The sequence below is a fragment of the Cheilinus undulatus genome, linkage group 4 (assembly GCF_018320785.1).
Source record: "Cheilinus undulatus linkage group 4, ASM1832078v1, whole genome shotgun sequence".
NCBI classification, from domain to species: Eukaryota; Metazoa; Chordata; class Actinopteri; order Labriformes; family Labridae; genus Cheilinus; species Cheilinus undulatus.
Window position 1 is genome coordinate 52,924,350 of NC_054868.1, and position 13,671 is coordinate 52,938,020.

A 13,671-nucleotide genomic window follows, 5' to 3' on the forward strand; every position below is an offset into this window, starting at 1 on the left:
AAGTCACTCGAGTTCCAGGCTCTCTGAAAAGGCTGCTGCAAGGGATTTAAAGGCATCAATAGTGTCAATGGGAAGGCACAAAAGCTAGCTTCAAGTGGAAAAACAAGTGAGAGGCAGCGATTTACGGTTCAACAGTTATTTAACTTTTGATAAACTGCGTCACTTATGGTCTAGAAGGCATTCTAACGATTACATTCAGAGAGAAACTGTCACACAGACACCATTCTTTGCTGCTGTAGCGTGTCTTTTAGTTCTTCTTCCCTGCTCTGCAAACAGTAGCTCATGCATGCAGGTTTTCCAGCTGCAAAGAAGAATTGATTACCAGCTTATAGCGCTAACATTTAGCTTGGCTAAACAAAGCAAAATTTAAAGCTAACCCAAACCGTATCGGATCGGTGTATAAACTCATGTTCTCGCCGATACCAATACCTGTGTTTTGAGCAGTAACAGATGTATTTCAAATACTGGTATCGGAATTGGAAGAATCCTACTTGGTTTAAGAATGGTTTCCAATGAGGACTTCTGTGAATGAAAGAACACTAGAAGTCTCTTTGTCCGTGATTTCTGGCATATTTGTTGACTGCACTGTACAATTCACCTGGATCCACGGCAGCTTGTTGTCTGTCAGCAGTGAGAAAGAAACATATCCAGATTTTACAGAAGAATCTCAACATGAACAACAACAAAGTTAAAAAGTAATTTTTTGTAAATAAAGACAGTGTCTTCTGCAAAGTGTTGTACCTCTGGGCTGCACTGGTGCTGGGACATTTCACAGTAGAGTACACAACCTTCTCTTCTTCTTCTCTGGTGTAACTTTTGGGTGAAGCTATCTGAGAGTTGGAGTAGAGAGGGTTGGCTGGTTTTTTGATGAAGCACACTGTGGCGTAATAAAGCTCATCCTGCTGCCCCTGTAGTTGTATCTGTGAAATCAGACAAATTAGAATAACTCAAATTATAAAGAGACAGCTTGAGAGATAATGGCCACGACAGAAAATAATGAAGAAGTGCATAATTTCCCTGGACTTTGTGCAGCCTTGGGCTTTGTCTCAGAGGTTTTTAACTGACTCTGTCTGCTCTTTGTCTTCTTTTCTCCCTCAGGTATTTCTCCATTAGTTCCTCACTGGGTTTGCCATCTTACCGTTGATTTCTACATCCACGTGTTTATCAGCACCTCATTCCTCAGTTTACCTCAACAGTATTTAGTGGTGTACTGGTTCACAGAGGTCACGGTTCGGTTCATACCTCGGTTTTTATGGTCACAGTTCAGTACAGGTTTGGTTCATCAGTGAAAACGGAGCATAAAGTCCTGAATTCATAGGCTCAATTTTAGGTTTCTCTCATTTATTAATTCAAAGCTGACAGTCTTTGCCCCAAGTGAAGGCGTTCAGGTACCTCGGGGTCTCATTCACGAGTGAGGGTAGGAGGAACTGCGAGATCGACAGGTGGATTGGTGCAGCATCTGTGGTATTGCAGACATACCGCACTGTTGTGGTGAAGAGTGAGCTGAGCTGGAAGGCAAAACTCTCAGTTTACTGGTCGATCTACCTCCTGACCCTCACCTATGGTCATGAACTCTGGGTAATGACTTCGATCGAAATGAGATTCCTCCTTAGACAAAGGGGGAAGAGCTTGGACATACGGAAGGATCTCGAAATAGTTGCTGCTCCTTCACGTCAAAGCGAGCCAGTTGAGGTGGTACGGGTCTCCAATCAGAGAGCCTCCTGGTTGCCTCCCTGTGGAGGTTTTCTGAGCACATCCAACTCGAAGGAGACCCTGGGGTAGACCCAGAACTCGCTGGCCTGGGAATGCCTCGGAATCCCCCAGGAAGAGCAGGAAAATGTTGCTGGGGAGAGAGATGTCTGGGTTGACCTGCTTAGCCTGCTGCCAGTTTGACCTGACCCCAGATAAGTGGAAGAAAAGGGATGGATGAAGAACGCTAGGCCCCAGGCCATGATTAGTCGCCACATCCATCCTGTACACAACCCTAAAGTTGTAGACTTTAGTTTTTCGTACAGGGTTCCTACACACTTTAGAAATTCAAATTTAAGACTTTTAAAGACCTTTTAAAGACCTTAATTGATAAAGATCAATACCACTTTTTGCAACAAAAGGTCAACAATGAAAGGCATGCAGGATGTTTTGGTACACCGGGCCAGGGCTGAATTATCTGATTTAATACACGTTGTATGAAATGTTACATAGTCTAGGAAAGAATGGGTCTTTTAGGTTTAATCACCCAAATTTGATTCTTTTAGCACTTTCTATGCCTCTATTTAATCAATATATTGTATATTGATTGATAAACTGTAAAATGCAAAAAAGATTGATCAAAATAGAATAAATCTAGCCAGAAAATTAAAATTGGATAAAGTTAAAGTGCTTCCTATAATTTAAGACCTCTCATGTAAAAATAATAATTTTCATGTCCTTAAGTTTCAGAAGTTTAATTTAAGACTTTTCAAGGATCCACGGGGACCCTCTTCAACAGAATTTCCCTGGCTCTAGGAAGTACACGGTGCCAGACCCACCTGGCCTGTTCGATGGCTACGTCTGGTCCATGTATTTCCATGTATTCCATGCCCCTGGAAATATGCACAGACATCCAGAGCCAAACCAGGGTTGTGTCAATAATGAATCCTCAGTTTTTGGCCCTAACATGCCTTTAAGTAGTGCAGATTACTGTATATCTAGATTAAGGTCTAGATACCATTTAATTTCTGCTTTGACTGGAGTGGGCAGTGTGCCAGGCAGGGTTAATGGGGATAATTGTCAAAGGAGAACTAGTGGAATATCCATTTTATAAGCCCTCAAATGATTTTACAAGTGACGTCTTTGTGGAATAAGAGCCAAAACTGGGACATCGGTGCTTTAAAAAACTATTAATATTATTTCCAGTGTTTGTATTCCTGAAATAAAACCAAAGTCTTGCCCTCCTTCCTGAATCAAATCTCCAGCTCCATTTGGGTTCAAACCTTCAGATTCTCCACACCCTCTGCTTGGACTACACCTGCTTAGAGCTGACTCCCAGAGCATCACTGAACTTTTGCTCTGTTCCTAGTGATCTGCAGTGAGATTTGTTTAGCCAGCTTTCTTGACCACAAAGATTCAACAAAATAAAACTCTCCCGTTCTTAGTGGTTACCACTGTCTTGTGGTTTTGCATCTTTGCATGAGAGGGAGGTTGATTCCAGTGGTTCCAGTATTGTTGAACTCCTCTTTTTAAATTTCTTCATGATATAATATCAAAACTGAATATTGAGAAATACAGGAAAATATCATTTCTTTTCTGGATAAAGCCAAAGATCTTACATCAAAGGGCGCAGGTGGCCGAGTGGTTAAGGCGCGGCCCATGTAAGCGGACGGCCCGAGTTCGAATCCGGCCTGAGCCCCTTTACCGCATGTCTCTCCCACGCTCTCGTCCCTGTTTCCGACTCTATCCACTGTCCTCCTCTATCAAAATAAAAGCACAAAAATGCCCAAAATAAACCTTCAAAAGATCTTACAATTAACAAAATGACACTGTTTTAAAATCAGGCTACATGATAAAGATCTAGGTAAAACTCAAACACAGTATCAAGTGTTCATCTACCCCTAACTTTATAAAATTACAGACGTCCTTACCCATTCACGGTTGTTGGCTCTCTTTCTCGGGTCAGACGGTGGCTTGGAGGCCCTCTTCTTCCTAGTGAGGTGAATTCACTGAGATGAATAAGCCATAGCACATCCTCAATAATTTGGTGAAACAGAAGCACTCACCTGATCCAAATGAAGACAAAGATAAGGATGAGAGCGAGGAGAATAGCAGGAACAGTCACGTAAGATATCAGTTTTCCTGTTCCTGGAAAAAAACAGTGATCCTGTTAACAGACTACACGTTAAAACAAGACATCCCAAACATTCCTAAACCTACGTGTTTCTTTAATAAAAGAAAAATCACAACTCAAATAAAGGAAATAAAGTGCTGCTAGCTCAGAGAATGGTCAGAAAAAGGGCAAATACCCAGTGCACGAAAATGCCTAGTTGATGTCAGAGGTCAGAGGAGAATAGGCAGACTGGTTCCAGATGATAGAAAGACAACAGAAACTCAAATATGCACTCGTTACAACCAAGGTAGAAAACCATCTGTGAACACACAACACATGGAACCTTGAAGCAGACGGGTCTTGATTTCAGCTGTGACATTCAGACCAGACAACATACAACCAACAACATAGGAGCATGGATCTATCCTGCCTTGTATCATCAGTTCAGGCTGGTGGTGGTGTAACGGTGTGGGAAATATTTTCTTGACACACTTAGGGCCCTGTAGTACCAACTGAGCATCGTTTAAACCCCACAGCCTACCTGAGTATTACTGCTGACCATCTATCCCTTCATGACCACAGTCTACCATCTTCTCATGGATACTTCCAGCAGGATAATGCACCATGTCACAAAGCTTAGATCATCTCAAACTGGTTTCTTGAACATGACGATGAGTTCACTGCACTCCAACGGCCTCCACAGTCAACAGATCTCAATCCAATAGAGCAGTGGTTCTCAACCTTGGGGTCAGACCCCCTTGGGGGTCGCAAGACACTGAGAGAAGGTCACCTTAAAAAAACTAAGAATATTTTTTAAATCACACTATTGCCACTTGACACCATTTTTACCAAATGTTAACCCTTTTTTGCCACTTAAAACCAATTATTGTCTATTTTAAACCCTGTCCATCATTTTTTTCTGCTTGTTTTTGCAACTTCTAAACCAATTCTTGCCACTTTGTGAATATTGTTGCTTCTGTTGACCCATTATTGCCTCTATCAACCACTTTTTACACCCCTTTAATCCCTTTTTTGCCACATTTAACCCATGTGTGCCAGTTCATATCAATTTTTTATCCCATTCCACATAATTTCCACCTATTTTTGTACTTTAAAGCATTTCAGCCACTTTTCTAATTCCCTTATAGCAATTTCTGCACCTGTTTTTGCCACTTTAACCTATTTTTGGTAATTTTTTGCCACTTTAATCCATTTACGTTCTTTCAAAATCAAATTTCTCCACCTTTTACACCATTTCTTTGCCATTATTAACCAATTTTAGCAATTTTTAGACCATTTTAATTCTGTTTTAACAGAAAGTTATTTCATTTAAAAAAGGCTAATTGAATAAATAAAGATATATTTTTGTTGATAAGAGTGGCTATTATTTAGGTCAAATATCAAATATGGTTTTCACAGCTTCACTTCACAATGGATCATGGTTTTGCTGACCTCTGAGGGCCTCCAGTTTGGCTGGGTCCCAAACACCTCTCCCTTTATCCCCCCTTATGGACAGCCTTGTCTCCACATGACTATTCTTGAATGTTCATGGCTGTTCAACCACCTTCAGGTACAGTGGGGGTCCCAGTCTCTGACACCTTTATTTCGGGGGTCGTGGGCTGAAAAGGTTAAGAATCACTGCAGTAGAGCACCTTTGGGATGTGGTGGAACGGGAGGTTCATATCATGGATGTGCAGCTGACAAATCTGCAGGAACTGTGTGATGCTGTCATGTCAATGTGGACCAAAATCTCTGAGGAATGTTTTCAACACCTCATTAAAACTATGCCACAAAGAACTGAGGCAGTTCTGAAGGCAAAAGGGGGTCCAACCCAGAACTAGTAAGGTGCACCTAAGTGCATATTGACCTGCACTTTGAGAACTCTGAGGAACTCCTTACCAAAACTAAAGCATACAATAAGAGCCTGTGAGGTCCCACAACTCTTCTAGTAGGGATCAGTGGCTGATAAGTGGAAAGGACTGGGGTTTGGATTAGGTTCACCCTGAAATACTGAGATAATTGACTGGCAAACTTCTATGAGGAACCATCAGATGAAGCTTGATTCCAAATGAGGCCTTTTCTAATAAAACATGAGGTATGCTTCCATTTTTCCAGCTGTAAAAATATTCTTTACACTTGTCTTTTCTGCATCATGACCGTGCATCCCAAATGTTGATTCATGTTGCAGTTCACCAAAATATTTGGTGCACAATAGTAGATTTTTGGTCAGTCGTAGCTTGGTGCATGAGGACAGAGAGGGGATTCAGAAGTAAAAGATTGCCAAAGTGATGATCAAGCCTTCTGTTGTTACCATAACCAGGTGTTTCTGTAGCATGTTTAATGCATTATTTCATTCTCAAACTCATCAGACCCAAACTAGAGCTGGCAGATGATAAACATAACAGGAGAGGACATTCCTTTACTTATTGAGCATTTATGAACTTACCAACATTTAAGAACTGTTTTATCTGACTCAGTCTAGGAGTTATGACTGAGAGAGCGGTGAGGAAAACTTACCTGCTCCCTCAACAGTCAGAAGTATAGTGGAGCTGTGGCGCCCTCTTCTGTTTTGGCTGACACAGACATAATTCCCACTGTCTCCAGGTCTGGTGCTGCTGATAGTAAAATTCTGCCCTGATGCTTTTGGTGAGTTTTCGTTCTCCTTGTACCAGGTGTAATTAGCTGGTGGGTTAGCATCACTGCTACAGGTCAGAGTCACTGAGCCACCCTCCTCTACCTCAGCAGAGGGACTCGCTGACACAGAGGGAAGCCTCGGACCATCTGGAGAGCAAGGAATATGATAGAATTTACATTGTCACTGCATCCAAGTGTTACTGAAACAGGTCAGAGTCAGTTTGGATATCCACAATCTCCCCAGAAGGACTCACTGATACCGATAAGAGAGGACATCTGAAAGGATATGTTTCTCTTCTTTCCATCTCCTTTTCTTCTTCCATTCTTCTAGTGAACATCAATATTTGACTTAATGTAGCTTTAGTTCAGCCAGGATCACTGTGGCCATAAATTCTACCATTTACTTACAAAGTGGATCTACAGTTTTACTTTTGGAGAAGGCTCTACTCTAAAGATGGTTCTGCTCATGCAGCATGCTTTGACTTTGCAGGGAATGCATAGCCAGAGCTGCTGAGGGTAGGATGCTCCCTCAGCCCCATTACTTTCAATGCTGTATTCTCTAGTCTAGTAATACTGTCCACAGAGAGGTAGTTAAATACAAAAGATTTTGATTGTAACACAATTTAAGACGAGAAATCTTTCACTCACATTTCACATCAATGAGGATCCATTCAGAGGTCTTCTTCCCCAGTATGTTGTCTGCTACACAGCTGTACTCTGCAGAGTCAGATGACTGGATGGAGTCAAAGGAAAGCCGTGGTCCTTTATTAGACATTTGAGGGGTTTCATGTTTATTCTTCTTGTACCAGGTGTAAACAGCTGCTGGTTTAGCAGAACTGCTGCAGGTCAGAGTCACTGAGCTGCCCTCCACTGTCTCACCAGGAGAATTCACTGATATTGAGGTCCATTTTGGAGCATCTAGAGGGAAGAACAGATACAACCAGGAATGAAATGATTACAGCTTTTACATTTTCTTAATAAATATTATGTAGCCGGTAAAATACTGAAAATATGCCCTTCATTTAGCTGTTACATAGTGAAAAAGAGCCCTTGTCCTCATGTCCTGTAAGGATTCATATCTGTTCATAATATCAGCAAGTGCTGTAAAATGTGAGTTTTTCACAGGTAGTAAAACATAGATAAGAACAATTTTATTTACTTGCTAGAGCATCTAAGTCCAATGTATAAAACCCTCTTATCTATTTTGCTATCCACCAGTGTGACACAGAGGCACAAAGGGAAACAATGCATTCATAAAGATGTTTTAATAATTTAACATGAAAGTAAAATAAACCATAATTTTTTGGAAAGATTTGTGTGGATTTGAGGCCTGACTGGACAAACTGTTATAATAGTCATAAGACATTTAATTCATAAAGCCCTTTCATAAAAACTCAAAGACACTGTACCATGCAGAACAACTTCACTGTAAAAAAAAAAAAAAAGAGCTGTTTCACTTACACTTCACATCAACAGTAACAGATCCAGATTTCTGCCCCAGGATGTTCTTAGCTGTACAGTAATACTGCCCAGAGTCAGAGAACTTGATGTAGCTGAAGTCAAGTTGGTTTCTATGGCTTAACAGTCGTGAATTTGGTGTTGTTTTGTACCAGGCATAAGTGGCTGCTGGGTTAGCATCACTGCTACAGGTCAGAGTCACTGAAGATCCCTCCACTATCTCACCAGAAGGACTCACCGACACAGAGGGAGGCTTTGGAGCATCTGGAGGAGAAAACATCTGTTTTAATATCTTCTAGATAATTACATTTTTCTATGATCTAAAAAAGATTCAGCAACATTTGAAAACTAGATATGTCAGATAAACAAGATTTGGGATCAGCCAAACTGTAGTTTCACATGTGTGACATATTTATCTCTCTGTCTTTCTGCTGTTGTTTTAGATTTGTCTCTCTAGTATCCACCTTATTCTTGGCTCTGCTGTAGATACAAAAATGCTTTGACCTTCTGGTGATATAAGGGACATAAAACACAATTTCTCCTAGAGGTTAAATAGTGATTAACCACCAATGGTTAATCCAGTGTTTAAGATAAATTCTCAATTTAGCAAATACCGCTTCACTTTTAAAGTCCAACATCCAACTAAATGTTGTTACAATCTGGTGTCATATTTTCTGAAATGTACCAAGCTCTGATCTCTGTTGCTCTCTTCATAGTTGTACTGATAATAACACAAAGTTGAACTTGTGTCTTTAAAACATGCTGCTGCATGGCTGAATTCATCAGGGATGTGTTGTGAGAATTAATGAGGAATTTTAGATTTAAAGACATGAAGAGGTGACCACATAAATCATGGATATAAATATATCCATCCATCTTCTTCTGTTTATCCAGGGTTGGATTGCAGTGGTAGCAGGCGAAGCAAGTCAACCCCTACCTTCCCTCTCAGAGAAATATTTTCCAGTTCCTCCTGAGGGATTCCAAGGCACTCCCAGGCCAGATGGGATATATAATACCTCCAGTGAGTTCTGGGTCTACCTCAGGGTCTCCCCCCCAGTTTGGCATGCCCAGAAGACCTCCACAGGGAGGTGACTAGGAGGCATCCTGATCAGATGCCCAAGCAGTGCCTCTACTTCAAGATCCTTTCAGAAGTCTGGGCTCCTCACCCTATCTCTAAGGACACCCTCCTAAGGAATCTCATTTTGACTGCTTGTACCCGTGATCTTATTCTTTCGGTCATTACCCAGAGTTCATGAGGGTTGGAACATAGATTGACCAGTAAATCAGCTCCCTCTTCACAACAACAGTATGGTACAGTGCCTGCAGAACTGTTGATGCTGCACCAATCTGCCTGTCAATCACATGTGCCATTCTACCCTCACTCCTGATCAAGACCCCGAGGTACTTGAACTCCTTCACTTGTGGCAAAGACAAACCCCCTACCGGTTGTGGGGTTGCTTCAGCTGTAAAAGATGATGTTTATACTTTATTATCTCTGAACTACTCCAATGAAAAGGACTAGATTCAGATTCTATGGAAAACACCAGTCTGATATAAGTCACATCTGGATTTCATGCTAAGGATCATAAGGATGGAATAAGGTGGATCGGATCTGAAGGACCTGAGTATTATCTAAGGCTCTAAAGTTGCTAGGTTTTTACAGTTTGATTTTCTGTCTTCCTTTCCTCCTCCTGCAAGTTCTTGGTTTAGATTTCTCTTGCTTTACATGTAGACAACTGTCACACTGTTTTTTTGGCATTAATTGTAGATGGTCAGTGATCTATGGCTGTAGATTGTGAGTATGAAGCAGAGAGAGATGAAGGAATCAGAGATTAACAGAAAACCAAATGTTAAACTGGACAATTAACTGAGTAATGCCTTTAGAATAAAATGTCTCACTCACATTTCACATCGACCTGAGCGTACTGAGACATCCTCGCCCCCAGCTCATTCTTTGCTCCACAGCTGTAGTATCCAGAGTCAGAGGACTGAATGGACCTGAAGACGAGCTCTGATGTTTTACTGAGAGCTTCTCTGGCATCCTGCTTATACCAGGTATACTCTGGTGCTGGGTGACCATCACAGCTACAGGTCAGAGTCACTCCACTGTTCTCCCTGATTTCACCAGCGGGACTCAGCAACACTGAACAAGATGTTGGAGCATCTTGAGGAGAAAAAGAAATGAACATAAATGATCTTTGTGTAAGAAGTAGTGTCATAAACATCATCTCCATCTAAGCTTTAGTAAAGTCATTCTCTCAATGATGCATCAGGTTGAGGAAGAACAAAATCGATGCATACTGACATTGGCTGTAGATTTATCCCCTGTGTCTAGACCTCAGAAATACTCAAACAGCTCTAATTCTGATGCTTTAAAACAATGATCTATTTAAAAGGGTGCAGCCTTTTTTATCTTTGTTGTAGCACTCATTGCACATGATACTATGCAACCAATCAGATCGTTAATTTGGTCTAGGATGGCAAGTTACCAGGGATACACTGATGGGCAGATCAAGGAAGTCACAGGCTGAAAGCAATATGGGGAAAAAGAAAGATCTTTCTGCCGATGAAACACCTGGAATACTGTAGAATCTTGCAAAAGGTATGAAAACACCGGATATTTCAGGAAAAATGAAGAGAGATCGTGGAACTGTGAAAAGATTTGTGTGTGATTCAAGGCACAGACAGGTTTGTTCAGATAAAGGCGTATTAAGGACACTTTCTGTAAGGCAAGAAGAGCAGCTGTGAAAAATCCACTGATGAGCAGCATACAGGTATTTGAAGCTGCTGGTGCCTCTGGAGTCCCGAAAACCTCTGGATGCAGGATCTTCCTGGTTTGCTGATGTGCATAAAGCTGTATTTCAGCCCTTATCCAGTACCCATAAGGAGAAATAATTGCAGTGAACTCAGAAATATATGAAGACTAATTTTCAAACAGTTTTATTCACAGATGAATGCTGTGCTACACTGGATGGTCCAGATGGATAGAGTTTGAAGTGGTTGGTGGATGGCCACCATGTCCCAACGAGCTCAGCAAGGAGGAGGTGGAGCAATGTTTAGGGTTGGAATCATAAGAAGTGAGTTGAACGGCCCCTTTAAGGTGCCTGAAGGTGTAAAAATAACCTCAGCAAAATATCTGGAGTTCCTAACTGCCCCCTTCCTGCATGGTACAAAAAGAAGAACCATGCCTTCTGGAGTAAAATCTTTTTCATGCAAGACAACTCACCATTCTACGCTGCATAAAATCCCACTGAGGCATTGGCTGCTATGGGCATAAAGGGGATGAAAAATCATGGTATGGCCACCATCGACCCCTGACCTTTAACCCTACTGAGAACCCATGGAGCATCCTTAAAATGAAGCTCTATGGAGGGAAGTTTACCTAAAAACAGCTGCTCTAGGAGGCAATTCTGGCATCCTCAAAGGAAATAAAGGCAGAAACTTTACATGGACGCTTAAGTTCAATGGATGAGAGAGTTGTTAAGATGATATCAAAGAAGGGCTCCTATGTTAATATGGAACTGGGTCTGGAAATAGTTTGGAACACTGCATTTTAAGTTATATTCCAAAGAAATGCCATTTTCATCATTGATAATTTTGGTGGAGAAAATCCAGATGACAATATGATTGTTGAGGAATGAAAAATCATTTGGACTGCCAGTTATAGACTATTCAGGAAAATAATGAATCAATAAAATGAAAGGACTGTAGATTACTTACACACTTCTAGAGAGCGGTGATTCTCTTGTCCTCTAAATGCACAGGAATACTTGTTGTTATCTTGGAAAGAGACTCCCAAAGTAGATGTCCATGCATTTGTTTTCCATTGGTTTTGGTACCAGACATATGAAGGATTATCAGCCACATCACAGCTGCTCTGGCACTTCAGCTCAAACTGGTTCTGTAATCTTTTCACTTGGATCTGAAGGTCTGAACAGGTGGAAAAACAGAACCAAAATGTCATTTTAACCATTTAAAGTGCACAAATATACACAAAACATTCACATCATGTTCCTTAATGATGATGAAAAGGTTACCTGTGACAGACAAAGTGACCCCAGATGAAGAAGTGGCTCCTCCACCTGGTTGGTTTGTTGTGAATCTGAACTTGTACTCAGCTGCGTCACTCTCTCTGATGTCACTGATTCTCAGAGTGCAGGCATTAGCAGTAAATAGATACTGAACACGACCTGAGTATGCTGGGTTTGAGCTAAGGTCAGAAGGTTCATAATAATCTGTTTCAGTAAACCACACTGCGCTCTGAATAACAGTGGATCGCTGATTTATCATTGAGGGGTATGTGAAGCTGCAGGGTACGTCCACTGTTGATCCTTTCACTGCACAGATCTGAGAAGAGAGCAGAGTCACTCCCCAGCCCTGAACCCCTGTAACACAGAGCACACCAGGAGGGAGAATTTATTCACAGTGACAGATTTAGTCTGAAAAGTAGAGGAATTTTCTTAGTTGCCATGGATATTAATTCTTATTTGGATATGTCAAGTGTACTTACACACTTCAGTGGAGCAATGATTCTCATGTCCTTTAACAGCACAGGAATACCTGTTGTTTACATCCACAGAGATGGAGAGAGACGTCTCTTCATTCATCTTGAGTCCGTTTCGGTACCAGACATACGAGGGATCATCAGGTGTAGCACAGCGGCTGTAGCACTTCAGCACTGCCTGGGTCGATACCTGCTCCACCTGCACCTGAGGGGCTGATATGTGGAAAAAGGACTGACATAGAAAACATTCATACCACTCATTTACAGGCAAGCACAGAGATCAGTGTTCAGATTATACCTGCAACAGTCACAGTGACTCCTGCACCAGTGAAATCTCCATCCGGTTGGTTTGTTGTGACTCTGAACTTGTACACGGCTGAGTCGTCCTCCCTCACATTGGTGATTCTCAGAGTGCAGTCATTCCCAGCAGTAGGATACTGCACACGACCTGAGTATGCTGGCTTTGAGCTAAGTTCCACTGGTCCATAATAATTCATTTCAGTAAACCACACTCTGCTGTAAATGTAAGTGGATCGTTGCTTTATCATTGAGGGATATGTGAAGCTGCAGGGTATGTCCACTGTTGATCCTGCCATAGCACAGATCTGATTAGAGGGCAGAGTCACTCCCCAGCCCTGAACCACTGTAACACAGAGCACATCAGGAGGGAGAATATAATTCACAGCAGCGTTAATTTTGTTGACTAATTAACTTTTGTTATAGGTTTCGTTAAAAGCCTTTATTCCCCTGACGAATACTAGACAGTAACTAATAAAAACAAGTGCACAAAGACAAAAACTAAAACTAAATTAACTGAAATTTTAGTCAACAAATAACAACGAGACAAAAATGTTTGACAGAGACTTTTTCCAATCAGACCTAATTTCATCATGTTGAAAGTAGGGGTAAGTTAGGCATATATCCAGTCACAGCTACTTTGGTTGTGTGGAAAGGTGGGATGAGATACGAGGGAGATCCAATCACAGCTGCTTTTGCTGTGTGGTGGCAGGGTAAGTTGGGGAGAGATCATATCAGTCGACTAAATTTACTGTGAATTTCGTCATCTAAAATGTTGGGAAGTTTCATCAACTAAAACTAGACTAAAACTAAAACAATTTAAATGACTAAATTCTGACTAAAACTAAAAGATATTTTTGTCAAAAGACTATAAAACTAAATTAAAAAGTGTTGTCAAATGTAACACTGACTCACAGCGACAGATTCAGAGAGAAAGTTGGAGGATTTTGTCAAAGTGGGTTTGACAATTTTGTAT

General features: G+C 41.2%; 1 protein-coding gene across 1 annotated transcript; it reads right to left on the bottom strand.

The window, feature by feature from the left end:
* Positions 1-539: 539 nt before the first annotated feature.
* Positions 540-12,895, bottom strand: LOC121507806 (B-cell receptor CD22-like). Its single transcript, XM_041784146.1, has 12 exons — positions 12,697-12,895; positions 12,405-12,611; positions 11,932-12,279; positions 11,615-11,824; positions 9,798-10,058; positions 7,085-7,354; positions 6,320-6,583; positions 3,756-3,837; positions 3,621-3,681; positions 3,309-3,449; positions 742-920; positions 540-621 (listed from the first exon to the last, which is right to left on the bottom strand). Exons 1-12 carry the CDS (start codon positions 12,893-12,895, stop codon positions 540-542), a joined length of 2,304 nt encoding a protein of 767 aa, XP_041640080.1.
* Positions 12,896-13,671: the final 776 nt, after the last annotated feature.

Bases quoted from the DNA above. Each gene is read 5' to 3' on its own strand.
- LOC121507806 (XM_041784146.1), bottom strand. From the start codon at position 12,895: ATGAATTATTATGGACCAGTGGAACTTAGCTCAAAGCCAGCATACTCA. The intron at 11,825-11,931 runs GTAACCTTTTCA...CCACCTGTTCAG, and splicing joins GGTCACTTTGTCTGTCACAG to ACCTTCAGATCCAAGTGAAA. The intron at 3,682-3,755 runs GTGAGTGCTTCT...TCACCTCACTAG, and splicing joins TTTGTCTTCATTTGGATCAG to GAAGAAGAGGGCCTCCAAGC.